The sequence below is a fragment of the Tursiops truncatus genome, chromosome 2, assembly GCF_011762595.2.
Source record: "Tursiops truncatus isolate mTurTru1 chromosome 2, mTurTru1.mat.Y, whole genome shotgun sequence".
Classification (NCBI taxonomy): Eukaryota; Metazoa; Chordata; class Mammalia; order Artiodactyla; family Delphinidae; genus Tursiops; species Tursiops truncatus.
In genome coordinates, this window is record NC_047035.1 from 748,093 (window position 1) to 775,988 (window position 27,896).

A 27,896-nucleotide genomic window follows, 5' to 3' on the forward strand; every position below is an offset into this window, starting at 1 on the left:
ACGAATACCAGACAGGGCGGCTTAGACAACAGACATTTGTTTCTCACGGTCTGGAGGCTGGAGGTCTGGGATCGGGGTGCCTGCAGGGCTGGTTTCCTCTGGTCATAAGAGAAGGATCTGTTTGGGCCTCTCTCCCTGGCTGGCAGACGGCCGCCCCTCACGGCCTCCACTCTGTGCACGCCCCCCCACCCCCACCCCGGCGTCTCTCTGTGCGTCTAGATCTCCCTCATTTTAAGGACACCAGTCATAGTGGAGAAGGACCTGCCCTACGGCCTCATTTTAAGCTAATCGCCTCTTTGAATACCTGTCTCCAAATACAGTCACATCCCGACGCACTGGGAGAGTCAGGGAGTCACAGCGTGAATTTGGTGGGGGCGGGACACAATTCAGCCCCTAGCACTCCACCCCCCAAACGAACAGAATCACTAGATTTGGGGGGATCTCACGGTGGTTTTATCTGGTGTCGCCCTGACCTCCAGGGAGGCTGCGCAGCTTCTCGGGTGCTTGCTGGCCGTGAGCGGTTCCATGGCCTGCCTGTCCACAACCTTTGCCCATTTTTCTACTGCACTGGCATTTCCTCACTGTCTTGGGATTCTTCCTTTATTCTGGGTGTAACCATTGGCCTATGTACATCACATCTATCATCTCCTAGCTGCAGGCTGTCCCATGAGTGGGTTTCCAGACAATGTTTATTTACTTAAATGTCTTTTATGAGTTACCTTGTTGGATAATATATTCGTTAATTTCACACCCCTCCTCCCAATTTTTTTTCTCTTTTCACTGAGGTCATTAATCTATGTGGAGCTGTTCTGTGTGTGGTGTGAGGTAGGGACCTGATTTTATTATCTCCTATGTGGATGCCCACCTGTCCCCCAACCAATTCTGGAAGAGTGCACCCCTTCCTGATGGATGAAGAAGGCTGTTTCTGAAGCGCGCTGCATTTGTGTGTTTCTGTGTCCTGCTCTATGTCCCACAGGTCAATCTGTCCGTACTTCTGACAACTGCATATTGTTTTCATCAGTACAGCTTATTTAAATAAACATGCATCTGCTAAGGAAAACACTCCCTAAACACAAGCATACTTCATTTTTCTTTAAAGTTGCTTGTCTGTTTCATATAAACTTCACAATTTGCTTGCCAAGTTCAATTCCTTCATGGAATTTTACAAAACTGAATGGCATTTAGGGAGAAGTGACATCTTTAGGTCGTCACGGAGCCTCAGCACCTCCTTACTCAGGTGTTTTACGTCCTTGAGTACGTGGTTAGCCGGTTCTCTGGCGAAAGTCGTTAATGCCCTTCGGCCAACTGATTCCTAGACAAGCTACTAGCTGCTTTTCTGAATAACACTCTTTTTCTTATTTTCAAATTGAAACACTGCAGGTGTTTCAACACTATTGATTCTGTGTGCTGATCCTGTATCAGTCAACCTTCCAGAACCGTTACTGGTTCTAGCAGCTTGTATGCTCTCTTGGATTGTCCATTTGAACAACAATGCCATCTGCAAATGGTAGCTGTGTTTCTTTCAACCCATTCCTATCTACTTTTGACGTCTTGCTGCACTGCCCAGTACCTCAAGGATAATAGCAGTTACCTTCCTTCTTGGTTTTAGAGGTACTATTTCTAGCGTTCAAGAATGCTGTGTGCACGGCAGCGTGGCCGGTAACCTTTCTGCAGTGATGGAAATGTTCTACAGCTGCACTCTCTAATGTGGTAACCAGCAGCCAGCAGCTGGAAAATGGCTGGTGCTACTGCAGAAGTGAATCACATTTTAATGGATAAACGGATTGATCGATAGCCAAATGTAGGCTAATACACTGGACAGTGAAGGTCTGTAGATTTTTAGTAGGTGCCCTGTAACAGGTTAAAGTTCCTGTTTATTTCTACATCCCTAAGAATGTCTCTTAAATTTCATCAAATGCTTTTTCTGGATAGATCATATGATTTTTCTCTTTCACTCTGAATGTAATAAAAATAATAAATCGTCTACTGTTAAGTAAACCACCCACACACTCTGGAGATAATTCCTATTTCATGAAATGCTTTTGCAACTTTATACCTTGTAGGGATGTTTTTTGGGGGGGGGGGTCAACATTTTCTTTAGGATTTTCACGTCTACGTCCACGAGGTCAACCCTACCCTTGTGCTGCCTCTCGGAGTTTTGATGACTCTACTGCCCTCATGAAATTGACAGCTTTGCCTCTTTTTAAACATCTTTGCCGTCTCTGGAACACGTCATATGAGAGTGTTTATTTCTTGAACATTTGGTAAAATTCACAAATAAAACCATCTGGTGCGCTTTGGGGAAGAGAGCAGGTTTTGATGTAACTGGTCTGTACACATTTTCTATTTTACTAAGTCAATTAGTAAGTGATTCATATTTTTTCTAGAAAAGCATCATACTTATTCTTCATATTTATTGACGTTGTTTAGCGTTCTTCGACTTTGTCGCTTCGCTCCAAATTGCTCACGTGTGCTTTCTCTTTTGATCACTTTTGCCGAAGTTTACTACATTATTAGTCTTCCCAAGCAGTTGACTCTGGCTTTTGTTAATATTTCATATTGTTTTCTTATTTCATTACGCTCGCTCTGTTACCTCCATTCTTCTATTTTTTTCTAAGATTTGCCCTGTTCTTTACATAACTTGAGTCAGATGATGCTGTGATTGAAGGCTCGGTCTCTCATTCTCTAACACTTGCACTTAAAGAGGCTCTCAGCGTTCAGAATCGACACCCACGCACGACACCAACGTGGGTTTCTGACAGCACGTGGCGGTCCACGATCCTCCTCACAGGGGCAGCCTCCCTGCCACTCTGGGGTTCCCTAACCCCAGGGAGGGTGGGCCCAAGCCCCCCACCTAGTGCCCCGGGGGCCCCCAGCCACCCCCAGGCACCTCCCTGGCTCCGCCCTGGCCCAGGTCCCTCTTCGTCCAGATGAATCCCACCTGGGGACTTCCCCGTCCTTTGTTTGCACATGCGCACGCACAGCAAAGAACTGTCTCTACTCTGCCTTTCCGTGTTTGGTGGCCTCTTCAAAGCAGCTGGTCTCCCTTTGTGTGAGTGCCCGCCCCTTCCTGCAGCATCTCACTAGGATGTCCAGCCACAGGCCGTCCTTGGTGGGGGGCGGAGCCGCTACGACTGGGGCATCACCTTAAAGACGGGTGTGAAAGATGCCCCTGCCCTCGGGAAGGGAACGCCCCCGAGCGGGTGTGAGAGAGGCCCTGACGCACACTGCAGTCCTCAGGGTCTTTGGTTCTTGCTGTGCGGGAAGAGCTGGCCCTACGGGGCTGAGGGACCCAGGGGACAACCGCGCACCTGCAAAGCAGAGACTGAGGCGTGCCCGGGAAGCCGGCTGTGAGGGTCAGCAGAGCTGCGGCGCCGCCCACAGCCCAGGGCAACTAGGCACCCAGGCTGGGCTGTGATCCGGCTGAAGGCAGCTGCGGCCCCCTCAGAGCCACCTCCCGCCACCAGGTGGGTCCCAGGAGGTGGGGCCGCGCCCACGCTGCCCGGTCTCTGTCCCTCCGGGTGACACGTGGGGCTGGGGCTTCCATGTGCTCTCAGGTCAGTGGGCCCCATGGGCCCTGACGGGATGGGCGCCTGGGCCGCCGCACAGTGCCCGCCCCCGCCCGCAAGGCGGGCAGGCCTCCCGGGGCTGGTCCTGGGCCGGCCAAGGTGCTGGACAGAGTCTGGAGGAAAAGGGCGGTGCCAGCAGGGTGGTGGGGGGAGGGAGAGAAGAGGAAGGGGGCGGGGAGATGGCGCCCTAGGGGGGCGTTGGCCACGTCCTCCCTGGGGTTGACCTGAAGAGGCAGACTCTTCGGGAGACCTGGCGGCACGGGGTGCTGGGCCTGGGCCCTGGAGGGCAGGGATCACATGAGCATGGGGTCAGGGCCAGGGCTGAATGGACACAGGCCCTGGGACAGAAGGCTGGCATGGGGGCCGGGGACAGGAAGATGAGCAGAGCACCCTGGGAACGGGAGAGCAGGAGCAGCAGGGGCCTCCCCGGGGCGGGGGGGGGGGGGGGGTCATTCAGCAAGGCCCACCTGAGCACACACTACGGGGGGTGGGGAGGAGCAGGGGCACGGGCTCTGCCGTGGGGTCAGGCTATGCCGGGACACCGAGGTCAGGGAAGGCGTGCTGGGGGGTGAGGAGCCCCCGTATCCCGACACCCCTGGATTTTGTGAGTGACGAAACAAGCGACATTTTAGAAAGTTCACAGAAAGCTGGTTTTGCAGATATTTTTATACACAGGCCCGCAGGGCATTCCCACTGACAGGAAGGTCTCACGATTAATGCCCCCCAGGGGCTGGGGGGGGGGGCAGCCTGCCCAGCACCCCCCCAGTCGCCACGCAGTGGAGGGAGCTGAGGGTCCCCCGAGGCCCCGCTCCCCGATACTGCCCCAGGAAACCTGGCCAGCACCTGCGCCCAGCCCCAGACAAAAGACCTCAGCCCACCCAGCTTCGGAGCCTGGGCTCCAGGTGGTGGGGGCAGGGCCTCCGGGCGGGGGTGGGGTGGGGTGGGGTGGGGAGATGAGGCTGCAGAGAGCACAAAGCCTCCGATTCCTCTTTGGGAGACTGGCCACCCCCACATCCTGCGTGTGGGACGGCGGCCCTGCTGCCCCGGGGCACTGGGGTCCCAGAGGAGCAGGGCGGTGCCTCCTTTAAACCAAACTCCCTGCGCTTCCTTCAGCTGCGGGGGAGGGGAGGGCAGCGGCAGGTGGCGGGTGGGGACTGGCTCCCTGATGGCGCAAGGCCACAGGGTCCCCAGGGCCCCACGTGGGCCAGGAGCGGGGGAAGGGCAGTCCCCACCGGGGGCTCAGCAGGCCTTGGGGTCTGGAGATGGCTCCCCACCTAAGCAGGACCCCAGGCGGGTGGGCCCCTGAGCCCCTCCCTGGGCCCCCGCTGGAGTCCAGCCAGGCAGCGTGAGGGTCAGCGCTGGTGAGCCCTGAGGCGTCCGGCTCTAACTTTTCCCCACCCTGGGAGCTGTAACTGCTACAGCCATGTCTGGGGGACAGTCTGGCAAAGCTACCTCTCTCCTTTCCTATTGCAGTAGCACGTATACAACGTGAAATTTGCCACCTTCAAGGAACCAGTCCAGGGGCATCAGGCGCATTCACGCGGTTGTGCCACCACGCCCACATTCCGTAACTCTTCATTTCGTAAAACAAACTCTGTCCCCATTCAACACTCACTGCCCTCCCGTCCCCCAGCCCGCGGCCCTACCTTCCTGCTTCCTGTCTATGAATCTGACTGCTCTAGGGACCTCATACGAGTGGATCACACACGATTTGTCCCTCTGTGACTGGCCCACGTCACTCAGCATGTCCCTCCATGATGCAGCCTGTGTCAGGACCCCTTCGTTTTCAGGCTGGGTCATCGTCACCACATGGACTCATGAGCACAGTCTCAGCGCATGCGAACTGTGCTGCTAGGAACATGGCGGGGGGGCGGGCGGGAGGAATATCTCTTGGAGACCCCGCTTTCAGTTCCTTCAGGATACTCGCCCGGACGTGGGACTGCTGGGTCTGGGGGCAGCTCTATCCACTGTTTTACACAGAAGATGCACCATTTTACATTCCCACCAACAGTGCACAAGGCTTGGCTTTAACTTCTGATTAAAAACCTCTGCTAAAGGACTTCCCTGGCGGTCCAGTGGTTAAGACTCCACTCCTCCAATGCAGGGGACATTGGTTCCGTTCCTGGTCGGGGAACTAAGATCCCACATGCCACATGGGGCGGCCAAGAAGAGAAAAACAAAAACAAACAAATGAAAACCTTTGCTAAGAGGGACTCTTCCTCAACAGGGCTCCCCAACCCTAAGAGGAAAGCAAGGCTGTCTCACCCAACTGCTCCAGGCCCACCAAGAGCGCGGGGGGGCCCCACAGCAGGACCTCACCCCCTCCCTTGCTCGCCCCCCTCAGGACGGAAGCGACAGGGCCAGTCACAAGCAAAGACATCTGAGGAGGGGACTGTCCCCGCCTGGGCCCGCCTGCCGCGGGGGGAGGCTCTGCGTGCTCTGGCAGGGCAGCGACCTTCCCGCATGGCCTGCGGAGGGCAGCTCTTGGCCGCCCTGTGGACAGAATGGACAGAGCACAGGGCCAAGGGCAGCGGGAGGACCGGCGGTGGGTGGGGGCTCCTTCCTGAAGTAGCGCCAAGACACCCCTCGCTCCACACGCAGCGCCCACGGTATCTCCTCGCCGTCTCCGTCCACCTCTGTCTCCGCTCCGCTCCCCGCGACAGCTGCTCAGCTCGCACTTGGCTCCTGCGCCGAGCCCGTCTGCGTCTGCCGTCCAGCTGGGCGATCCGGAGCGTCCTGTCCCCGCTCCACGGGTGCAGGGCCGTGCTGTGGCTGACGCTTCCTGCTGACCGTCACTGTCGGACCTGGATGCCGGCGTCTGCTCGCATCCAGAGCGGGCACGACGAGGGCTCTGGGCTCCGCCCCGGTGCCTGTGCCTCCGCCCTCTGGAGAATCTGAGGGCTGGGCCTGTCCTGGGCTCCCCTGCAGCGGGCCCGACCCGGTGGTCCTGGGCCCCCACGTCCTCCTTCTCCTGGGCCTCCCCCCAGGTCTCTGGCCACTCCTCGTCTTGCTGGCTTCAGAAGGAGGCAGGAGTGCCCCTCTGCATGCCAACCACCATCTTTGCCACCTTGGCTCTTCTTGACATTTTCACTCTAAAATTAAAAGTTCCAGCCCAACGCGTAGTCCTTTCCGAAACACGGCCCGTTCCCTCCTGACTGCCCAGGGGCCGATCCCAGGCCCCCCGCCCCGGGCTCTACCTATCTCCTGGAAGCCCCTCAGCCTGCTCGCCACCCGACCAGCCCCCCAGGAGGACCCTGCCCTGTCCTGTGGCCGCCAGCCGGTGTGGAGGCGCCTTGCAGAAAGAGCCCAGTGACTGGCTCTGTCCAGCCTCCGGGAAGGCCCTAGAGACGTCCTGCACTCCCAGCCCCGGGCCCAGCACTTGGGGCCCGGCCCCGCCCTGCTGACTGGCGCCCCAACATCAGGGAGCTCCGTATCCCACCTCGTCCCACCTCACCCCCCTCTCACTGATGGTGCTCAGGTGGGAAGTGTCTGTCCCAGATCACCGCGCATCCCCTTAAGCAGGGCTGAGTTCCGCAGGGATGGGACCAGGTCCGGGGCCTAGGACGGCACCTGGTGCACCCAGGTCCTCGGAGGAAGGGGGCCAGATGTGCCCAACGTAGCGGCTCCCCCAGCTCCTCGAGACACAAACTCTGCCCAAGACGGGAAACGTGGACGTTACTGCAAGCAGACTCAGAGACGGGACAATAGATGCGGGAAAGGAGCCGCGATGCCGACAGAAGACAAAGGACTAATGTCCCAAGTACAAAGGCGCCTACAGAGGAGCAGCAGAAAGACAATCAACCCACAGAAATGCGGGCGACGGCGCAGAGGCGACTCACAGGCGTGCAGACCCGTAACCCACGCCGCCCTGGGGCTCCAGAGCCTTCCGGGGCCCGCGGGTCGCCGCCCGCCGCCCGCCGCCCGCCGCCCGCCGCCCTGGCTTTTATGAGGAAAAGCTCAAGCTCCACAGAAAGTTGCAGCAAGAGCTCAGCAAACACCCCCCCGCCACCAGCCAGGGACCCCGCCCCGTGGGTACCTAGGCTTTGGGGGCGACCGGGCTGAGAGCGAGCTGGGGCATCAGGACGCTAAGCGAGGGGCCGTCGCCCGCGGCGCCCTGTCCTCCCTGCTGTCGGCGGCCTGCCTGGCTGGTCTCCTCGGATCTGGAACCGTCCCTGGCCCTCCTCCCTAAAACCTCTCCCACTGTAGTAAAGCGTGTACGATGTAAAATCGACCATTTCAACCGTGCTCAAGCACACACACCACCAGCGGCATTCAGCACTGGCGACGCTGAGCAAGCGTCCCCTCTAACTCCAGGACCGCGACATCAGCCCACAGGGCCCCGCCCGGCCTGACGTTCGGTACGAGGGGCTCACACGTGTGGCTCCTCTGAGGGGCGCCACGTCCTGGGTTCACCCACCCGGTAGGTGTCGGGACAGCACTGGGCCCTCCGGGCAGCCGCCCTGAACACGCGTGTGCAAGCGTGAGTGCAGCCCCTGTTCCTCTTCTTCTGAAAGAGTGATGTGCTGGCCACGTGGCGACGTGGCCGGGCCTTTAGAGGGGCCGCAGACCGCTGCCCAGAGTGGCCGCCCCACCACAGTCCCGCCAGCAGCACTCAGCTTGGGCGCAGGGCGACCACACGGGCCACGAGGGGCTGGCTGGGCCCAGACCCCAGCACAGCGTGCAGCCCGCGACGCACAAGGAGAGCGCCCCCCGGGCTTCCCAGGGCCGGGCTGGCCCTCCGAGGAGGACGCTGACTCTCCCGTTTTTCTCCCGGCACCCAGGACGTCAGCGGTTAAACCGGGGCCACGTGCGGGCCTGCCTCTGTGGCCCCACATGCGCTGGGTGTTCTGTGGGAGGGAGAACTAAGGGGCCTTCTGTCTCCAGGAGCTGACCCTGTCTGCACGGTCCTGCATCTGCCCCGGTGGGAGCGGGGGCCCTGCGGCGGCAGGTGGCCACGCGGCCCCCACGCCCGGCCTGCCCCCCTGGGACGGGCCGGCCCACACACGGCACCCTGGGGGCTCAGGCTCCAGGCCCACGCAGCTTGGTCACGGCAGGGCCGCAGGGTGAGACTGGGGCACCTGGAGGCCTGGAGGGTTCTCAGGGGCAGAGCCTGCTGGGGGCCAAGGGCTCCAGTTGCACCCGCATCCCGAGCGCTGGTCACCTTCCTCCGGCAGCCTGAGGCGGCTGCCAGCTCTCGCTGGCCCAGCTCAGCTTTCTCTGCTGATCGAGCCTTATCTGGACATGGCTGCTTCCTGCTAATCAGGAGAGAAGGTCAGAGGTGCCTTCTCAGCTTCCCTGCCAGCCGTGTGGGGCTGGGATGGCCCTGCAGGAAGCAAGGGACAGTCAGGCACCCCAACACCAAGGCCGGGACCCCTGGAAGGGGTCACTGTGAGCCCGCCTTCCTGCCCCAGCAGAAGCTAACCTGCGACGGGGGCCAGGGCACGGGCAGGAGGGGGCAGAAGAGCCAGTCCCTCCAAGGGAGTGGTGGGTGTTGCGTCAGAGGCCAGCATGGCCACACGCTGGACAAGCCGGCCGGTGGGTGGGCCGGGCTGAGCACGGGTACCCGGTAGAGGCCACATGGGCCCAGGCGCCTGCAGAGAGCACCCTGTGTCCACAGCAGGGAGGGCCGCCCCAAGGGGGCTGGGCAGACAACACTGGGACACACGCATAACCTCAACACAGGGCCCAGGACCCAGAGAGCTCCAGCCAGCCGGCCACAAGGCTGTTACACGTGAGAGCCGTCAGCCATCCCAGGACCCGGGCCTGGCCATCAAAACCTCCTTCCTTGGGCCTTCTGGGCCTCTGTGCCCCGCCTGAGTGACCAGAGGCCCTGGGCACGCGGGTACACCTCACTAGCCACTGGAGGGGAGCCCCGCACTGTCCTGGTCGCGAGGGAGACGGGGTCCCCAGGCGGGAAAGAGCCCCTGCCCAGCACTTTCCTGCGGGGGGGGCCCTTCCTCGGCCAGGCCAGCACAGGGAAGCTGGGTGCAGAGGACGGCGCAGGCCACAAGCACCTTGGTTGGGCCGCATGCCCTCCTGCACAGCCTGCCGGCTGGACCGCGCCACAGGGGACTTCAGGGACCAAGCAGTGGCCCCGCTCAGCCTTGCTCCAGGCGGGAAGCTGTGGTCCAGGTGACTCACAGCCGGGACAACAAGGGCCCAGCTGGCCGCAAGCCCTACGGTCTGCCTGGACAGAGTGAAGGCGATGGCCTTCCTCCTGCTTCTTTGCCAAAATCTACCCAACTCCTGCCCCACTCCCAACTTCCCAAGGGGTTGGGGGGGAGATGGGAGGGCACACTCGGGGGTGGCCCTGGAAGGAGGCGGCCCGTTCCCCGGCTCCTTTAACATTCAGCTTTCCCCAGGGCTCAGAGAGACCACCCTGGCCTCGCCCCAGCCCGGCCTGTCCAGGCGCATCCCCAGGCCACACCAGCAAGCAGCCAGCGCCTTCTCTCTGGGGACCCCGAGTCCCCAGGCTTCCTCCAGGCAGCACAGTCCAGGGACAGGCGCCCACGAGGGCTGGCGGAGCGAGGCCCACGGTGACGGGAGAGCACCTGGGCCGCGTGCGCTGACAAGCAGGGCCGCCGTGGGACACCGTGCCGGGGCAGCCTCTGGTGGCCCCGCAGTGGGCAGGCTCACGGAAGGGAAAGAGCACGCCCCGCTGGGTGCGGAGTGCGGCCGTCTGGGGGAGTTCAGTGCCGCCAGGTTGTCAGACAACGGGGTGTCGGGAGAGCCAGAGCAGTCAGGGCGGGCGAGGTGGCACGTGCGCCTCTGGTGTCTCACAGCAGGTGGTCTACAAGGACCCGACAAGCTCCAGGTCCCGGGCTGTGGGCACGCTCCACTGCAGGCCCACTGCCCACAGGCACCGGGTCTGGGGAGGGCACGGAGGGCAGCAGCCACATGCACCCTGGAAGCGTCTGTGAGGGGAGCAGAGTGTGTCCTGCCCCAGGTGCCCCTGAAAACACTGGGGGCACAGCGGGGGCTACAGGCTATTGTTTCCCCCAAATCCATATGTTGAAGCCCTAAGCCCCACTGTGATGCTATCAGGAGGAGGGACTTCTGGGAGGTGATGAGGTCAGGAGGGTGGAGCCCTCGTGAATGGGGTTAGTGCCCTTGTAAAAGGGACCCCAGGGAGCTCCCTCACCCCTTCCCCCAGTGAGGACACAGGGAGACACCATCTATGAACCAGGACGCAGCCCCCACCAGACACCAGACCTGCTGGCACCGAGACTTTGGACTTCCAGCCCTCGGAACTGTGAGAACTAAATGCTGTTCAAGCTGCAGGCCTGTGGCACTTTGCTACCCGCCTGAGCTGACAGCAGGGATGGGGCTTGAGCCTTCTCGGAGGACTTCTGCTCTGCCCCAGACAGGGCGCGTCTAGGGCTGAACTTCTCACTTAGCAATCAAGACCCGCTCCTCGGCAGGGGGCCACAGGGGCTGCTGTTCAGCAGGAGACTGAGCCCTTAGCACCTGCGCCCAGGGGCTGGAGCCCCCAGGAGGAAGCCTGGACGCCAGACCAAGACCTCCACCCGCACCTCCTCCAGTTTGCGCCACGTGGCTCCCTGCAGAGGCGCCTGCCCCGGGAAGCCCGGGAGGCCCTGGGGGCTGAGCAATCCCACCATCTGAGGGCCGGGTGCAGTGCCCACCGGGCTTCACCACGGCCGCTGCGGCCAGGAGAGGGGCGGCACAGCCAGGGCTTCTGTTCAGGGGCTCCTGTGTGCCCCGGGGGGCTGCCCACGTGGCCCAACCACGGAGCTGAGGGTAGCCCCTCATGGTCAGAGCTGGCACTGGACGCTGCTGGGCGCGGCTCTCGCCAGGAAGGGCGACTGGAGACAGAGGAGGGGAAGCAGGACATCCGACCAGACCCCAGATGAGAATTCCTCCAAAACGAGCTGGGCAGACACTGAGTCCCAAGGAGGATGAAGTAAAAATGTGATAATAAAGACACCCAGACGTGCCAAATCCAAAGAAAAACACCTCCTAGCAACCAGAGAGTACACGCCGCCCACAGGGGCACCGCTGGCAGGCCCACCGCACTCGTCAAAACCACCAGAGGCCAGGGCACACAGCCCCAGCGGCCCCTCCGTCCCGGGATGCGAGGACCGAGCGGGCGCCTGGGCGGAGCGGAAGGCGCGTGGAGGCGGGCCCCCTTGTGAGCAGGCGTCTGGAACCGGGGGGGGGGGGGGGGGGGGCCGGGCGAGGGGTGCAGAGCCCACTCGGCAAGGCCCTCACTTGCCTGCGAGGGAAGGAGGGACGCTGGTTTCCCGTCAATGCTGGGAATTCTCACTTTTCAAGCACACGCTAAAGGAACTTGAAAACAGATTTCCTGGAGGGGGTAATAAAGAAAACTCAATCAATCTTCACCAATTTCCAAGGAATAAGTGACCAAAAATAGCAGAGGAAGAGCAAAACAAAGAAAGAATGATAACAGAAAGGAGCAGCAGGCTGACGTCACGGACTGGGCGGGCACGCGGCACCCGACGGGGCATAAAGCGGGATCCGGGTGAAGGGGACAGAGGTGGTGAAAGGGCTAGTCACCAGGAGGCTGAGCCACGCGGCCCTGCCCCCATCACCGGGGAGGGAGGAAGGCCGCGGGTCCCAGCTGGGGGGCTGGCCGGGCGAGTCACGGAGGCCAGCGCAGGACGCGCCTCAGCTGGGACGGATGCCCCAGCCAGCGGAATCCCAGGAACCCACGTCCCTCCTCCTCCCACGGACACAGCCTGCAGGCACCCCACCTCACCGGGGCCTCGTCCTGTCTCCAGGAGGCCCCACGCTCGGACCTCCTGTCGGACCGCCGCCCATCTTCCGGCCCACGTCCTCTAGCGCTGGACCCACTGTGGGTCACCCCAGGCCAGCCCCCAGCCTAGCACCCCATCTCCCTCCCTCTGGTCCCTCCTGGGGCACCCAGTTCACCAATATTCTCCACCTGAGATGCTGGACACAGCCCCGGAGAACCCCTGGCACCACCTGGCCACCCAGGTCCGCGACACGGACGTCTGGCCCCCAACCTTCCCGGGCCACCCTCCTCCCTGGACCAACACCTCACATCCCCCTCCGCCCCACCTCGCTCCATTGCTCGCTCTGCTGAGAAACAGGGGTGACCTGAGGAGAGCTGCTTCTCACAGCAGCCAACACACGGCCATTCCTCCCGGTACCCCCCCATCGCGGCACCCCCCCCCGAGTCCCCCCAGCTACTGCTGCTCCCTCCTCTCCAAAGCAGGCTCCAGACAGGGTCCGTGCTCACCACACACCTCAATCCCAGCAGCTGGCCCTCCTGGAAACGCTGGGTCTTGGGCCCTGGCTGTCTGCTGCCCCGGAGCCCCAGGTCCCTCTTCTCAGCCACACCACTGCCCTCCGTCTGGGCAGGCACTGGCCACACCAGGGCTGTCACCAGGCGAGGGGTAGGGTCACACTGAGGTCGGGCCGGCGATCAGACACACCAGCCCCCCAGGCTCGGCCACTCCCCACCACGGGCACAGCGGTCACCCCTGGGGGCCCCCGCTTCCCTGGTGGGAAGCCACCACTGCGTCTGCTCAGGTGGGTCCTGCCTCATGGCCTGTCCTCCACAGAGAGGCCCGAGACCCCAAGACACAAGGGGGCGGGGCTGGTGCCGGCTGGAGCCTCCCCCCACCGGGTGTGGGTACGGACGCAGGGGTTCACCCTGAGTTCCCTCTTCCAACAGCAGAGGTCCCAGCCCTGCTCGGTGGAGAACAAGGTCTCCTCCCTGAGACAGGCACCAGGTGCACCTGCTCTGAGGTAATGCAGCCGCCGTGGACCCACAGGCTTGCTCTCAGTGAGGGCGTCCCCAGGGGACGCTGCAGGGGTCCCTGCTGTGCCCACACAGAGGGCCGCCTGGACCACGCCCAGCCATCGCGAGAAGCACGCTGAGTGGTCACAGGCTCTGAGGAGACCAGAAGGCTCCTGCCACTTGCCCCGCCCCACGCTGGTGCCTCCAGGGGGTGCTCAGGCCCCCAGGCCCCGATGCACTGCACCACAGAGGCTGAGCCTGGGGGCCAAGCACCCTAGACTCCCCCAGAGCTCCTGGAGGCCCGGGGTCCCCTCCCCAACCACGTCCGGTCCCCAGGACCTCCAGCAAATCTCAAACGTCGATGGAAATGCCAAGTCAGGCACGCGGGCGTGAGAGGCGACGCGAGGGTCTGGTCGGGGCCACGCGGGGAGGGGCTGCAGCCCGCCAGCCGTGCCCAGGGCCCCTACAAAGCACAGGCGCTCCTCCCCGGAGGCCTCTGCCCATCACCTGGCTCCACGGCCTTCTCCTTCACAAAGCAGCGCACAGCAGCGCCACGGCCGCCCGCCTGGGGAAGGGGGCGCGGGTCAGCCTCGAGAGGCCTCCTGGGGGCGGCCCACAGCCGGCTGAGCTAGCTCGGGAGGAAACAGCTGTGTAACATCCTAGCTTCACCTGAGTTAACTCCACAGCAGGGGGAGGAAATTCAGCTAGAGCCCTGGACATCTGTAATGCTCTACTGCTACGAGTTTCCCAATTTCCCTCCCGCAAGGCTCTGGGTCCGGGTGAACCTGACACCCTTTCTGTCTAGGTCAGTAACATGCAAAAATGGGGCTACCAGGCTGCATGTCTCACTGAGAAAGGTTCTCATCTTCACTCTACTCTTAAAGGGAATTGGAAAGACCCCCGAGTAGGAGGGGATCCCCAAGGAACTCTCTTCTAAACAGTCTGACCAGACACGTCTTTTTATTCCTAACACAAACAGCTTAACTGGAAATCCCACTTACACTGTTGCCCACTGTGCCCTCCTTTAAAGGAGCTGGTTTTCAGCAGGAAGGCGCTGGGCTGGGGCCTGCGCAGCCGCCCTCTCTCGTCCCACGGCCCACGCACACTGCCCCAGAAACCTTCTCTGCAGAAGGACAGCAGCGCTAGGGCCTACCTTGGGTACAGAGCACGTGCGGATGGGAGGCCCCAGCTTTCCAGCGGCCGTCCCCGAGCAGCTGCTGTAGCAGCTGCCCCCTCCCCGAGGCCTCTGTCCGCTGAGTCAGGCCCAAGGCTCTGGGGGAGGGCGGCTTTTCTGCCAGGCGTTGTCCCCTTTTCTCCAGGAGGCAGATGTGAAAGGGGACAGAGGTGTGGCGTTCTCTCCGCGGGTCGGGAGAGGCCTGGCTGCACAAGGCCTCCCTACAGACTCGCTCCTCCCGCTGGGGAGGTGGGGGGGTCCCCATCTGTGCCGCGCTTCTCCCCTAGAACGACCTCCACCATCGCCACAAAGCTGGCGTGACACCGAGACTGTGGGTGACCCCAGCACGGCCCGAGGGGCTCAGGTGCAGTGGTCCTATCTCCGACCCCGTCACTAATACTAATAATAAACAAACGTCTGAAGCCTTCGATGACCTGCCAGAGGCAAGCCCACAGGCGGGTGTTGGCGAGCTGCGGCTGGGGGGGGTGGGGGGAGACATAAGAGCCCCCCCCACCGCCCAAACCCTGACGGTCAAGGTCCCGTGTCCCCTGCGGGGACCTGCAGCGGGGCACCCCCATCAGCTCTGCCTCGGCCGCTTTGGCACAAACCCAGGACAACGGCCTGCAGGGCAAGCACAGGGCCGTGCTCACAGCGTGACCAGCCGAGGGCCCGAGGGCCGAGTGGCTGGTGGGGGAGCCGGGTCCCTGTGCCACTCGGCATCTGTGTACAGACCACCACCCGCCTGGCCCCAGGGGCGGTCCTTGGTTGGCCCTGATGGACCCAGACGTGTGCCTCTCCTGCGGCCTCAGGCCGTTGCCGCCGGACTCTCAGCCTGTCCCATGCCCCCTCCTCTGGGAAGCCCTCATTCTGAGTGGGGCCCCATGCCCCCCCCCCAGCTGGCAGCTCAGTCTCGCCCCATTCTCACCCCTCTCCCGGGGGTGGGCGCCCAGCGCTGCATCGACAATCACAGCGTTTGGAAACATGCTCCACACGCAGCTCATCTCCTGCCACAGCCGGGCCGGCCAGGGGCACGCAGTTCGGGGTGTGGTGACTGTCACTCTCCATTAACTTGTCAAAGCGTGACAACTCTTAAGTCACGCTGCAACCAGTTAAAGCAGAGAGTCCGGAGCCCGAGCGGGAATAAGCAAGAGACAGCGTGCTCCTGTTGGGGTGGGGGCAAGCACAGCGGGGGCACAGACGGGGGGCACCCCAGAGGGACCCTGACCGGGAGCCGGCAGCAGTGTCCTGGCCATGGGCTTGGTCACAGGAGCCCAGAACCCAGGACAGGTCTGAGCAGCCAAAGCTCACCCTGCCCTCGCTGCCTGGCGCATGCAGCCTGGACGGGTAGGGCGGGAGGGCCCTGGGCCACCACAGAGCGTGGAACGGCCACGCGCCCTCCACTCCCTCCCGTGACCTGCCACGGGGCACCTCCGGGTGGCTGTACCCAGCCGGCCCCTTGGCGGAGCTCAGAGAAGGAACCGAGGGGGCGCCCAGGGCAGCACCCCAGGACACTCGCCCCAGCACGACACCTGTCTGAGGCACTTTCGGGCGCCTTGGAGATGCACCGTGTCTGCTCCCAGACAACAGGGACCAGCCTTGTGTGAGTCACGACACCCCCGAGCAGGGGGAGCCCCCACCTGGGTTCAGAAGCAGGGATGTGGGTGCTGGTTGCCAGGGGCCCTAGGGTGGTGACAATGTCCTCCGAGGCCTGAGGACACCTCCACAGAGCCAGCCCTCACACGGCGGCACCTGAAGCCCCACATGCAAACTGTGCCGGAAAGCCTCATCCCATCCTGTCTGCATCTAAAAGTAGGAAGATCCTGACTGGCCGTGATCCGATAAAAGATGACCCACCATCACTGCCGCGAGGTCGGCTGCAGGACTTGAAAACGAGGCTCCGGTTAAGGGAAAGATGCCAGTGTCCCAGCTGTCAAGGGTCCAAGGCTCCTCACTAAGGGTCTCCCAATGGGGACGCAGGCCCTACAGAGTAAAGTGGGCAAAGACGAGGGAGCCCAGCGCCAACTGGAGGAACACGCAGCCCGTGCAGGTGATGCGGGGCAGAGGCGGTCGGAACCCAGGCCGCCGAAGGCCACAGCCACATCTGACCAGAGGGCAGTGCCTCCGAGGGCCAACTCCCCGCCAACAGGGTTCCACCTTCAAGGGGGCAGAGACGCCCAAGCCCACGCTGCTCTCCTCGGGATTCACGGTGTGTGTAGGGCTGCACGTCCTGGCAGGGAGTGGAGGGAATCGCCCCACGGACAGTGGAAACGGAGCCAGCTGATGGCCAGGACGGGAGACAGGAGAGGTGCTTCTCTTCCTGCCAAGGGCAAGACCTGGTGTGTCTGCCCAAGGAGAAGAGGCCGGGCCAGGCTCCTTGTGACACCTCCCAGCCGCTCCACTCTGTCCTGACCACTGTGGGGCGGTGGTCCTCACTGCTGGTGGACCTGAGCCCCCCGTGCAGACACTGCTCGTCCCCGTCCCTCTGCCATCCCTCCCCATCCTCTCCTGCCATCCGGACAAAGGTGCCCTGTGGCCAGGCCACCAGGAGCGTCCCTTCTCAGAACGGTAGCTGGATGCTGCCCCGCACCAGGGAGGCGTCGTGCTCTGGCTGGGGAGATGAGGAAAGGCTGGTGGGGGCGGCGGGGCCCGGCTGGCTGCCTCGCGTCTGGCAGGAAGAAGGACAGACGCGCCCGGTCCGCAGCACCTCCCACCACCTCGTGGCTGCAGAAGCGCCCCCAGGGCCCGTTCTGGCCCATCCATGCAGAAGACCCCAGACCTCGGCCTTGACCTCCAATGGGAAGAGCTAGCAGGCCAGCAGAGCTGGGCGCTGCGTGTCCGCTGCTGCTGAGAAGGGGCTCCTGGAGAACGCGCACGTCTCACCCCGGAAAGCACAGAGCACAGAGCGCTGCCTTCTCCGGGGCGGGCGGGGGCCCCGCGGGCTGGAGACACTCAGGAGTAGGAAGTGCTTTACTAGAAATTCCGCTCTTCAGGACAGGGCTGTCCTCACATGCATCACAGCCCTCTGCAGAGTCCTAGAAATTCCGTTCTTCAGGACGAGCTGTCCTCACATGCATCACAGCCCTCTGCAGAGTCCTCCCTGGCTGAGGACACATCGTGGCAACGCACCTCCAGGGCCGGGGGGAACTCAGCTTCCGCGTACGCTCACCCGTCTGCAGAGTCCTCCCTGGCTGAGGACACACCCGAGGCAACGCACCTCCAGGGCCGGAGGGAACTCAGCTTCCGCGTACGCTCACCCGTCTGCAGAGTCCTCCCTGGCTGAGGACACATCGTGGCAACGCACCTCCAGGGCCGGGGGAACTCCGCTTCCGCGTATGCTCACCTGCTATTTTTAGGGCTTCTTTCAGGGCCACTGTCTAACAGCCACAAGAGCGGCCAGGCGCAGGCGGCAGGGGGGAGCCAGCAGCTCCCACACTCACCGCCCGGCGCATCCTGCAGCCCAAAATACCCAGCAGCAGCAGGAATGACAACTGCGAGCCAGTTCCCACCGAGACCGGAAGCTGAGGGGCCCGGTCTGGAGCGTCCGATGAGACTCGGTCGTACTGGCAGGAGGACACACGGGACTGGTGGGGCCTGGGTGGGACAGCAGCGCCAGGCCGCTCAGCGTCAGGGCTGCCCCGTCCTGCCATTCCCTGCGTGCCTGCCCCTGAGCACCCCCATCTCTGTGATGGGTCACTCTGGCCACACCAAGTGATGCTCGGGCCCCTGAAGGACCCTGAAGACCCAACCATGATGCCTCCACGTGCCCGTCATTGCTCCTGACTGCAGAGCAACTCTCTGGAACAGTCCCCCAGCCCCACCCACCTGCTCCCAGACGCCCTTCGTCATCCGACCCTCCTGGGGCGGGATGCTGGGCTTGCTGGGGAGAGGGAGAGGGGAGCTTGTTTTGGAGCCCAGATCCCGGGAAGAGAGGGACAGGCAGCGGGGCGACTGAGGGGCCCCACCTGGTTGATGGGTCACTAAGCATCACATGAGATGACACCTGCCCCCCGTGGCCAATTCCTTCCGCACGAAAGCCAACTCGGGAAGACGATACGTTTACAGCACTGCGCCCACGGAGGGCTACTGCCCACCTCGACACCTGCCGGAGGAGCAGGCCACTGCCCAGGTGTGCACCGGGGCTGGGCACTGCCCGGCACAGGGCGGTCAGGGGGCGCTGAATGGAGCCACGCTGACTCCAGCAAGGGGCCAGGCCTCCCCCAGAGATGCCCAGCCCGCAGGCCTGGATAGCTGGGGTCAGGTGCCTCAGTCTCTCCCTCGACGCGGCTCGCAGCGCTCAGAAGCTGCCGAGTCCTAGCCCACGCTCAACCCCGCTGCTGCCCTCCCCGCCCCGCCTCCCCCGCCCACACGTCCAACCAGACCTCCGCCCCCAACAGATTGGTGACTCCCCAGACCTCCAAACGAAGCCCAGGGTCCTGAACACGGCATCCTGTTCAACCACAGGCACGCGCCAAGTGCCACTCTGTGCCCGCTCTGCCCACGGTGGGGGACGGCCGATCCCGCCTGCCCCGCACACCCTCCTGCAGGCCGGGGTGCAGGGGGACGCGGACGCGCCTCTGCAGAAAAGAGGGCTGAGAACTGGCCGCTGAAACAGGGACGAGCAGAGACTGCCCGGTGGCCGGTTTCAGTGACATCAGAGGGAAGGGCTGCCAGAGGGCCGGCGTGTTCCGGGGGCGAGCAGACAGACAGGAGGAGATGACTACTGCAGAGAAAGTGCCTGAGAACTTCCCGGAACCAATGAAAATCACCACCCCACAGAGGCAAAAAGGCCAATGACCCCAACTCAGGCACAGCAGAGAGGTGACTGCAGAGCCACTAGGGAGAAAGGACAGACCTTCCAACCAATCACAGCTGACTGGCACTGACCTCTCAACAGCAGAACTGAGAGCCAAGTCGGGGGAGATGCTGCCCGGGACCCTACAACCGGGAGGACACCCTCCAGGACGAGGGTAAACGTTTTCAGATACACTGAAAGAACAGTTAGTTATCTGCAGATCCTCACTGAAGAAAACCCTGAAGACGCATTTTCCGACACAAGGAGAAAAATGATTCCGAGTCCAGAGATACAAAAAGAATAAAGAAAAGAAAGTGGTGAGGTCTTCCCTGGTGGCGCAGTGGTTGAGAGTCCGCCTGCCGATGCAGGGGACACGGGTTTATGCCCCGGTCCGGAAAGATCCCACATGCCGTGGAGCGGCTGTGCCGATGAGCCATGGCCGCTGAGCCTGCGCGTCCGCAGCCTGTGCTCCGCAACGGGAGAGGCCACAACAGTGAGAGGCCCGCGTACCGCAAAAAAAGAAAAAGAAAGTGGTGAGAGTTTTGAGATTAATCAAGTATTAACAATATAAAGAAAAAAAAACAATATGAAGTAATAATAACCTCACATGGGCTAAAAAAGAAGACAGTTAAAATACTCTAACAAAAGCATGTACGTGAAAGTGTTGGGTCAGAATAATGTGCTCTAAGGTCCCGGTGTTGTTCAGGAAGAGAATTTACAACTAACTTTAAATTGTAACAGCAAGTACGCAATTTACAATTTATATGGTAACCAGTGAAGAAGTAGTAGTGACAAGTTTCAAACTAATAGAAAGGGAAATAGAATAAGAAAAAAAAACGCAAAATAAGATATGACAGAAAAGAGAAAGAAATGTGAAAAATGTAGGACAATAATAAGCACAAAAATAAAATGGTAGACCTGAGCCCAAATATCAGTAATTTAGATAAAGGACGACAGACTGAATGTCCTATAGTTAGAAAATAAAGACTGTCAGATCGAATGAAAACGAAATCTAGATCGTGCCAAACAACCAAAGATACGTGTAACCTGTAAAGATACAGGAAAGTTTAAAGAAACAAGGTGGGCAAAGATATGACAGGCAAATATACCCAAAAGAAAGCTCAGAGAGCTACACTGTTACCAAATCTTTGCTCTGATGAAAAGCACTGTCAGGTCAGGGGTGAGACACGCTGACCAGTTCAAACACCGGGAGGGATTGCGATTCTAAACAGGATGTACCTAATGACAGAACTCCAGGAGAAACAGACAAAGCCAAGCATGACCTAAAGGAACAGGTATCAAACATGACACTGCCAAGTGCCAAACACATGACCCTTTTCAGGACAGACAGAACGTGTATGAACACTGACTTCAAACAGGGCCACAGAGTAAGTTCCAAAGCATCGTAAGGACCTGGTGTCATACTGACCACCCTCTGTGACAACAACATAACTAAGTTAGAAATGAACAATAGGAAAAAAGAGAAGAAGTGAATTCGGCCATGGAAAAGCAACTAAGGAAAAAACCATACGTTTGGATATTAAGAAACTTTGAAATACCCCATCATGCCAAAGAGAGAATAATGGAAATTTTTTAAAAGATTTTTAAACTGAAAGATTTTATATATAAAAGCTTGTGAAACGCAGCCAAAGCATTACTTATTTTGTATTTATAAAATCTTATGTGAAAGGAAAGGAGAAAAAATAATGAGCTATTTAAAGAAATTAGAGCATCCAAAAAATTAATTAATTAATTTAAAAAGGGCTTCCCTGGTGGTGCAGTGGTTAAGAATCCGCCTGCCAATGCAGGGGACACGGGTTCAAGTCCTGGTCTGGGAAGATCCTACATGCCACGGAGCAACTAAGCCCGTGTGCCACAGCTACTGAGCCTGTGCTCTAGAGCCCGAGAGCCACAACTGCTGAGCTCACATGCCACAACTACTGAAGCCCACGTGCCTAGAGCCCATGCTCCACAACAAGAGAAGCTACCACAATGAGAAGCCCGCGCACCACAACGAAGAGTAGCCCCTGCTCGCCGCAACTGGAGAAGGCCCGTGCACAGCAACGAACACCCAACACAGCCAATAAATAAATAAATCAGAACAGGAACATAAAAATAAAAATAAAGAGCATAAGCGGAAAGAAATAAAGATACGAATATTCATTTTTTAAAAAAATGATGAACCCTTGGTGAGATAGATCAGAGTGTGGATGTCCACGTGCAGAAATAGTCAACACCAGGAATTAAAAAGGGACAGCTCTAAAGGTCCTGCAGACATAAAAAAAAAAAAAAAAAAGAATATTACGAACAACTTTTTGCCAAAAACTTGAAAATCTGGACGAAATGGACAAATTCCCAGAAAACTATATTTCCGAAACTAACTTAAAGTGGGGGTGTGTGTGTCCTACAATCATTAAAGAAATGGAGCCAGGAGTTACACTTGCCCCAAAGCAACTTCAAGCTCAGGTGTTGTACTGGTGATTTCTCCCACACATTCAAGGAACAAACAATTCCTGTTCCATGCAACAGCTCTTTCTGCAGGATATCTTGGCACCAAAATCTGATAAGGGCAGCAGATGAGCAGGAGATTACAGACCCGAGACAGAGATGCAAAAGTCCTAAGCAAAATCTGAATCTCAGTCTACCCATGTACAGGAAGGGGAACACGGCATGACCACGCTGGTATTTTTCCAAGAGTGAAAGGTTACTTTAATGGAGAAAATCCATTGACGTAATTTACTGCATCAGTCGTTAAAGGAGAAGCACCATGTCAGGCTCTTGATTATACCCAACACCCACGCACAACAAGTGCAGAGCGAGACCCCAAGGAGAAACTATCGTGCAGCCACCAGAATGGCTGGAATTGAAAAGATGGTAACGTGCACAGAACGGCTGGCGGCCATGCAAGGTGGTGCCACCACTTCGGAAAGCCCGCAGTGTCTTCAGAGTTGACACACCCCCGCCTCCCCTGCGACCAGCCATCCTGAAGAGAAGAGCAAACGCGGCCCAAGCCCTCACCCTGGATGGCCACAGTGGCTCTGAACACATCAGCTCCAAAGGAAATGACCCCAACACCCACCGGCAGGAGCAGGTTCAAACCACGTGCGGATGCCACCAACGTGGAGAGGGAGCCGCGGGGCTGCCGTGCGCGATGCCCGGGGCACCTGGCCGGTGGGGGAGCCTGGCCCCGAGCGCTCGACACTCATCCGCGGGTGACGGAGACATCCCCGTCCTGCGGGCAGTGGCGGACCCGGGCACGCGGCTGCCAAAGCTCACGCTTCCAGCTGAAGGCCCTTCCGCGAGTGTGAGCTCACCCTCTGTGGCCGGCAGAGGGCGCCAACAGGAGGATGTGGAGAAATGTGAACGCGCAGTAAGCCTGTGGAAAGATGTCCGACCCCGCGAAATTAATTCATAAGCCTCCACAGGAAGGAAAATTAAGGGGCAAGTGCAAGGGTCCAAAATGCCCCAGACCCCGCTGAAGCTGCGGGCGGCGGGGGAGGAGGCTGCTTTGGGAATCCCAGCAGAGGGGCAGGGATAGGAAGACGCCAGGGCCGGGGGTCACTGGGAAGGGGTGCTGTCCACTCCCTCGAGGAAACCCACGAAACCGAGCCTGCCTCTGTCACAGCCCCGTGGGCCTGGCACCAGCTGCTGGGAAGAGCAGAGAGCTCTCCCGCCACCACCAGGAAGGAAAGACCACAAGACAAGACCAAGGCCAACGCCGGGTGCACCTCAGGAGGCATCACAGACCTCGAAAAGACAGCCAAGAAGCGTGCATCATCAGAGGAGGGTGGTGTCAACACACTGCCGGAAAAGGATTACCAGTCCCTAAAACGCTGCTGAGACTCAAGTAGGGGGGAAAGAAAAAGGAGAAAAAATTGGCAAAAGAAATGAACAGGAATTTCGCTGATGAGGAAGTACAAATGGCCCACATCAGTAATCAGAGAAATTCAAATTAAAACCACAATACCATTTCACACCCACCAGATTGGCAACAATTGAAAGTCAGGCAGTGCTGGCAAGAAGGCAGAGCAGTGGGGATGCGGGGGGGGGGGGGGGGGGGGGGGGTTGGGAGGGGTGGGGGGTGGGGAGGCCGGAGCTGGCATAACCGCTCTGGGAAGGCTCCTGGTGGTGACGCCCAGCACACGCCCCCCAAGCCCTACTGCCTGCGGCAGAGGGCCAGTGCGAGAATGCCCGCCCACGGGGTGCATTCATAACTGGCCCAAAGCTGTGGACAGCCACAGGTCCCCCCACAAAGCAGAGACACGTGCTGCTGTCTTACAGGGAACACCACGCCGCAGGCACAGACAGCAGCTCGATGCCGCTCAGAAACTTAGAGACCGGGCAAGAGGAGACGTGCAAACGGACAGAGTGGAATCCCTTCTACATAAAGTCTCCGAGCGAGCGGAACGAAGAACAGCCTATCCAAGGAGGCCTGCTCGGGGGTCCAAGCGGGGGGGCCCGGGTGCTGCGGGGAGGGCCGCGCCCGGGCGCAGAGGGGCTGTTCTGTGCATCCGACCCCTGAGCTCTGCGCCTGCCCACCCCGACGGCTGCTCAGCCCCACGCCTACAGAGCAACCCGCCAGGCCCCGCCCCCCACCCAGGCAGAGCCGGGGACCCCCAGCACCTAGCGCTGCACGGCCCCGCCCCCGCCCTCCCCACACACCCACCAGAGTGGGCTTCCTACACCAGCTCCGCGGGGGGCCGACTGGGCCCCTCGACCACGCAACCCCTGCCCACCTGCCACCTCCCTCACCTCCCTCTGGTCAAAACTTCGGTGGTCTTTCGGGGCACCCCAGGAAGCTGCTGAAGAGGTGCAGGAAGGGGGGCAAGCATGCCCTCAGGGAGCGCCGTGAGGCGGCAGCCAGCGGGGGGGAGGGGTGACGACGCAGGGGTGACAGACAGGAGAAGCATGGTGGGGAAGGTCCAGGATGACCTTTGGCTGTGGCGCCCGACACTGGGCCAAATGCCAAGACGGGAAGTTGGAGGGGGTGGGAGGCCAGGCCTGGGGAGGTGCCCCTGAGACTTCCCAAACAAGAGGCAAGCAGGTGGGTCTCCCTCGGACACCACAACCTCCCAAGGCCCCACACAGGTCTGGGAGCACCCATCTTTTCACTCGGCACAGCCAATGCCCTGAGCCACCAGCCTTGTGCTCGGGAGGGCAACCCTGGCACCCGGCGCCCTTTGCGTCCCCAACACCTGGCTCGCACACCTGTTGAAGGAGCTGTGGCAGAGCACACCCCCCTCGGTACACACTGGCCACTTCCTCTGGTCCCGCCAGGGGATCTCCCCAGGGAGAGCTTTTCCCTGCCACCCCCCTGCAGCCCTAGTGGCCTGGTGTCCATTCCAGAACCAGGCCCTGGTGTGAGTTTGTCTCTCTTCCCCCTCAGCCTGGGAGCTTCCTCAGCAGGGACCACTGAATCAGGAAGAAACCCGCAGAGCTTCAAGCTGGCAGGAGGAGCAGGGAAGCGACAGGCCTGAGTAGAGTCGGGATGGCCATGGCGCTGTCCCGTGGGTGAGCCTCGTCCAGCTGTACCGCTGGGGACAGGGCAGTTCCCCCCAAGTGGAAAGGGCAGCATCTTTTGCGATGGCAAAATTAACAGTATGATGTAAGGAGCAGTGTTTATGTACAAGGAAGTCCCTAAATTACACAGCACAGTGCAAACAGGCAAGGGGCAGATACCCCCCGCCAGCAGGACAGGGGGGTACGGCCAGACCCTCAAAAGGACGAAGGATGAAGGAATAAAATTGTGGTCCCAGGTCCCAGATCTGTGTGTCCTCTGGACACTGCGTGCCCTGAGTGACTCCCAGGCCACTCAGGCTTGACAGTGTGGCTGGACGCAAAAGGAAATCTATGGTACCCGGTGGAGAGAGGAGACACCCTGAGTCAACTCCACCGTCACCGCATCGGTAGGCAGGTGCAACGATGCCGGTTGGGAGCCAACCAGGTGTGCGCCTCAGAGAGCCTCGGGGGACCGCGGGGCCTGAGAAACCCGGGGCCACTTCCTCCGCTGCACGGGACCAGGACCTCAGGGACCATCCACGCATCAGGGGTGGTCCGCACGGAAGGCGCGTGCCCGAGGTGGGGCGCAAAGGCGACGGCCCGGGGTGTGGGTTCCGAGTGGGGATCCCAGAGTGAACGGTTCCGGGTGGACTGTCCCGGGTGGGGGCCCCGGGTGCAGGTCCGGGGTGGCCGGTCCCGCGTGCAGGCCTCGGGTGGGGACCCAGGCGCGAGGTCCCCTGTGGCCGGTCCCGGGTGGCCGGCAGGTGCGCGCGGGAACAAAGCGGCAGGCGGGCGGCGGCGTACCTGGGCACGCAGCTGGGGCTGGAGCCGTCCACCTCCCAGGTGGCGAACAGGTTCATGGGCACCGGCGTGTTGAGCGCGGCGGGCGCGCCGGCCAGGCCCAGGCGGCCCCGCTCGGCCATGGCGCCGGCCCCGCCGCTCCCTCGGCGGCCTGGGCTGCGGCCGGGCCGCGGACGCGCGGCGGGCGAGCGGGCGGGCCGGGCGCGCGGAGGGCGGCGGCGCGGTCACATGGCTGCAGGGCGGCGGGGACAGCCGGGCGGGCGTCGGGCAAGCCCGCGGGCGGCGACCAGGCTGCGGCCGCCCCGCCCCGCCCGCGCGCGCCCCCACCGTGCTCCCCCTCCCCCGACCGCGCCGCCGCCGCTGATTGGCTGGGCGGGCGCGCGCTCGCCGCTTCGGGCCCAATCACGGCCTGCGGAGGGCTCACCGGAAGTGAGATTCGCGCGCCCCCCCTCGAGCCGGCGCCCCCGGAGGCGCCCCAGCCCGCGGCCCGCGGGAGCGCGCGTCCGCGCCTGCGCACAGGCCCCGCCCAGAGCGCCGCGCCCCGCCCCCCGGGAGAGGCAGGGAGGGGCCAGAGAGACCTCAGGGTCCGCCTGTGGCCCTGTGCCCCGCGAGCCCCCCAGGAGCACTTATTGTCCCCCTGTATCCCCCGGGCCTCTGCGCGTCCCCGACCCCCCAGTCCTACGCCTCCTCAGAATCTCCCCGCCCCCCCGCGCACTCCGCGTGTCCCCTGGCGCCCTCCAGTCCCATGCCGGCCCCCGGGTCCTCCGCACCGACTCCTAGACCACCGGGCCCCCGCGCCTCTCGTGTCCCCCGGAGGCTTGCCCACGCTGCGAACTCTCTTTGTCCCCCCACCGTCTCTTTGTACCCTCCCCCCGCGCCGAGTCCCTTGGCGGATCGCCCGGGTGGGGCGTGAAGCAGGAGGACCAGGGTCGCGGGTGGCACAGACCCATCAGCCCCCCCCCCCAAGGAGTTCCTCCGTGCGGGCGCACTGGGGCTCCACACAGGCTCAGTGTGCAGATTGGTCCTCCATAAATCCCCTCTGGCGTGTCCTCTTTCTGCCTGAGCCTCCTTATTATCCAGCAATGCCCTTTCTGCGGTTTTTACACATGACAGTGGAGAACAAATGTCTGGGGGCAGGGGTGGCTCCTGGCCATGGGGCTCACAGTGAACTTGGGGATCCAGGCAAGTAGGAGGCGATGACCAGAGCTACCCTTTGGGCCCATGGGGCAGGGAAGGTCAGAAAAGGCCCTAGAAAAGAACATCTAGTTTGGGGGGCCCAAGGAGGGGTCCCCTCCCCCCATCCTTTTGGCGGTGGTTCTGATCAGTCACCAGATCCTGCTGCTGAGATTTAGGAGAAGCTTTTCTGGCATCTCTTCTGTTTCTTTGTAGCCACAGTATTCACAGTTGCTTTTCTCTCTAGTTGCTGTCTGTGTCTTGTTGTCTACTGAAAGAAGCCCAGCCCAAGCAAACGGACTTTCTTCCCTCACCCTTGGGGTTTACCATCCAGCGCCCCATTAGCTCTTTCTCCTGCAGAGGAGCCCATGCTGGCTCCTTCCTTTGTAAGAGCTCAGCCTCCAGCGCTGACTCCCTATCTGGAGCTGCAAACAGCTGTGGCTGCTTAAAGCCAGGGTGGCATTTTGGAGAGAACAAGAGAATCTGTGTTTCCCACATGTTCCTGCGCCTTTGGGGTGGTACAGCTGAAAGCCACGCGGGGCTGTCTGTCCTCAGCCAGCTGACTGGGTATTGTCTTACATCGCTGCTCCTGCCAGGCAGAGTGCCTGTGGGTCTCATACCTCTGAGATGGGGGGAGGGAGGTGTCCGGAGAACGGGCACCAGCCCCCTGTGAGGACAGGGGCCCAGTGACCTCGGCGTTTGGCTTGCTGCGGTGCTGGATGGCGAGAGGTGCGGTGGCGTCAGATGAATGGGCCACCTGACACTTTGTGTCTGTGTGCGCTGGCATCTCACCCAGGAGAGGAGTATACCTGGGGGTCAAGTGAGGAGATGTGGGGTGACTAAGCCGTACACAAGGGGGCTTGACACCAGCTGCCTGTACAGTAGAGTTGTGCCCCTCCTCGGTCCCAGGGACCACTGTGAACCCTTCATGGACTGGACAGCCCTGTTCCATCCCCAAGTCACAGACGAGGAAACTGAGGCACCCAAGGGTATGCAGCCCCTAAGGGGAGGGGCCCGGGTGTGGGCTCACACAGTCTGGTCCAGAGCTGTCCCGATAAGCACGACGGAGGAAATGCTTAAATCTTTCTGCGAGGCAGGGAGGCAGAAACTGGAAACAGGCTGTGTGCTCTGTACCTGTGACTC

At 61.1% G+C, this 27,896-nt stretch overlaps 1 protein-coding gene across 12 annotated transcripts in view; it reads right to left on the minus strand.

The window, feature by feature from the left end:
- Positions 1 to 25,866, minus strand: part of PACS2 (phosphofurin acidic cluster sorting protein 2) — a 64,158-nt gene extending 38,292 nt beyond the window's left edge. For 3 of the 12 annotated variants that reach the window (XM_073799965.1, XM_073799963.1, XM_073799964.1), the window contains exon 1: positions 25,584 to 25,866. In XM_073799965.1, coding sequence (XP_073656066.1) covers positions 25,584 to 25,702 — 119 coding nt within the window. In that variant the 5' untranslated portion in view covers positions 25,703 to 25,866. The remainder of the gene's footprint in view (positions 1 to 25,583) is intronic. The other 9 variants (XM_073799962.1, XM_073799960.1, XM_073799959.1 and 6 more) reach the window with 6 other exon arrangements.
- Between the last annotated feature and the right edge of the window lie 2,030 nt (positions 25,867 to 27,896).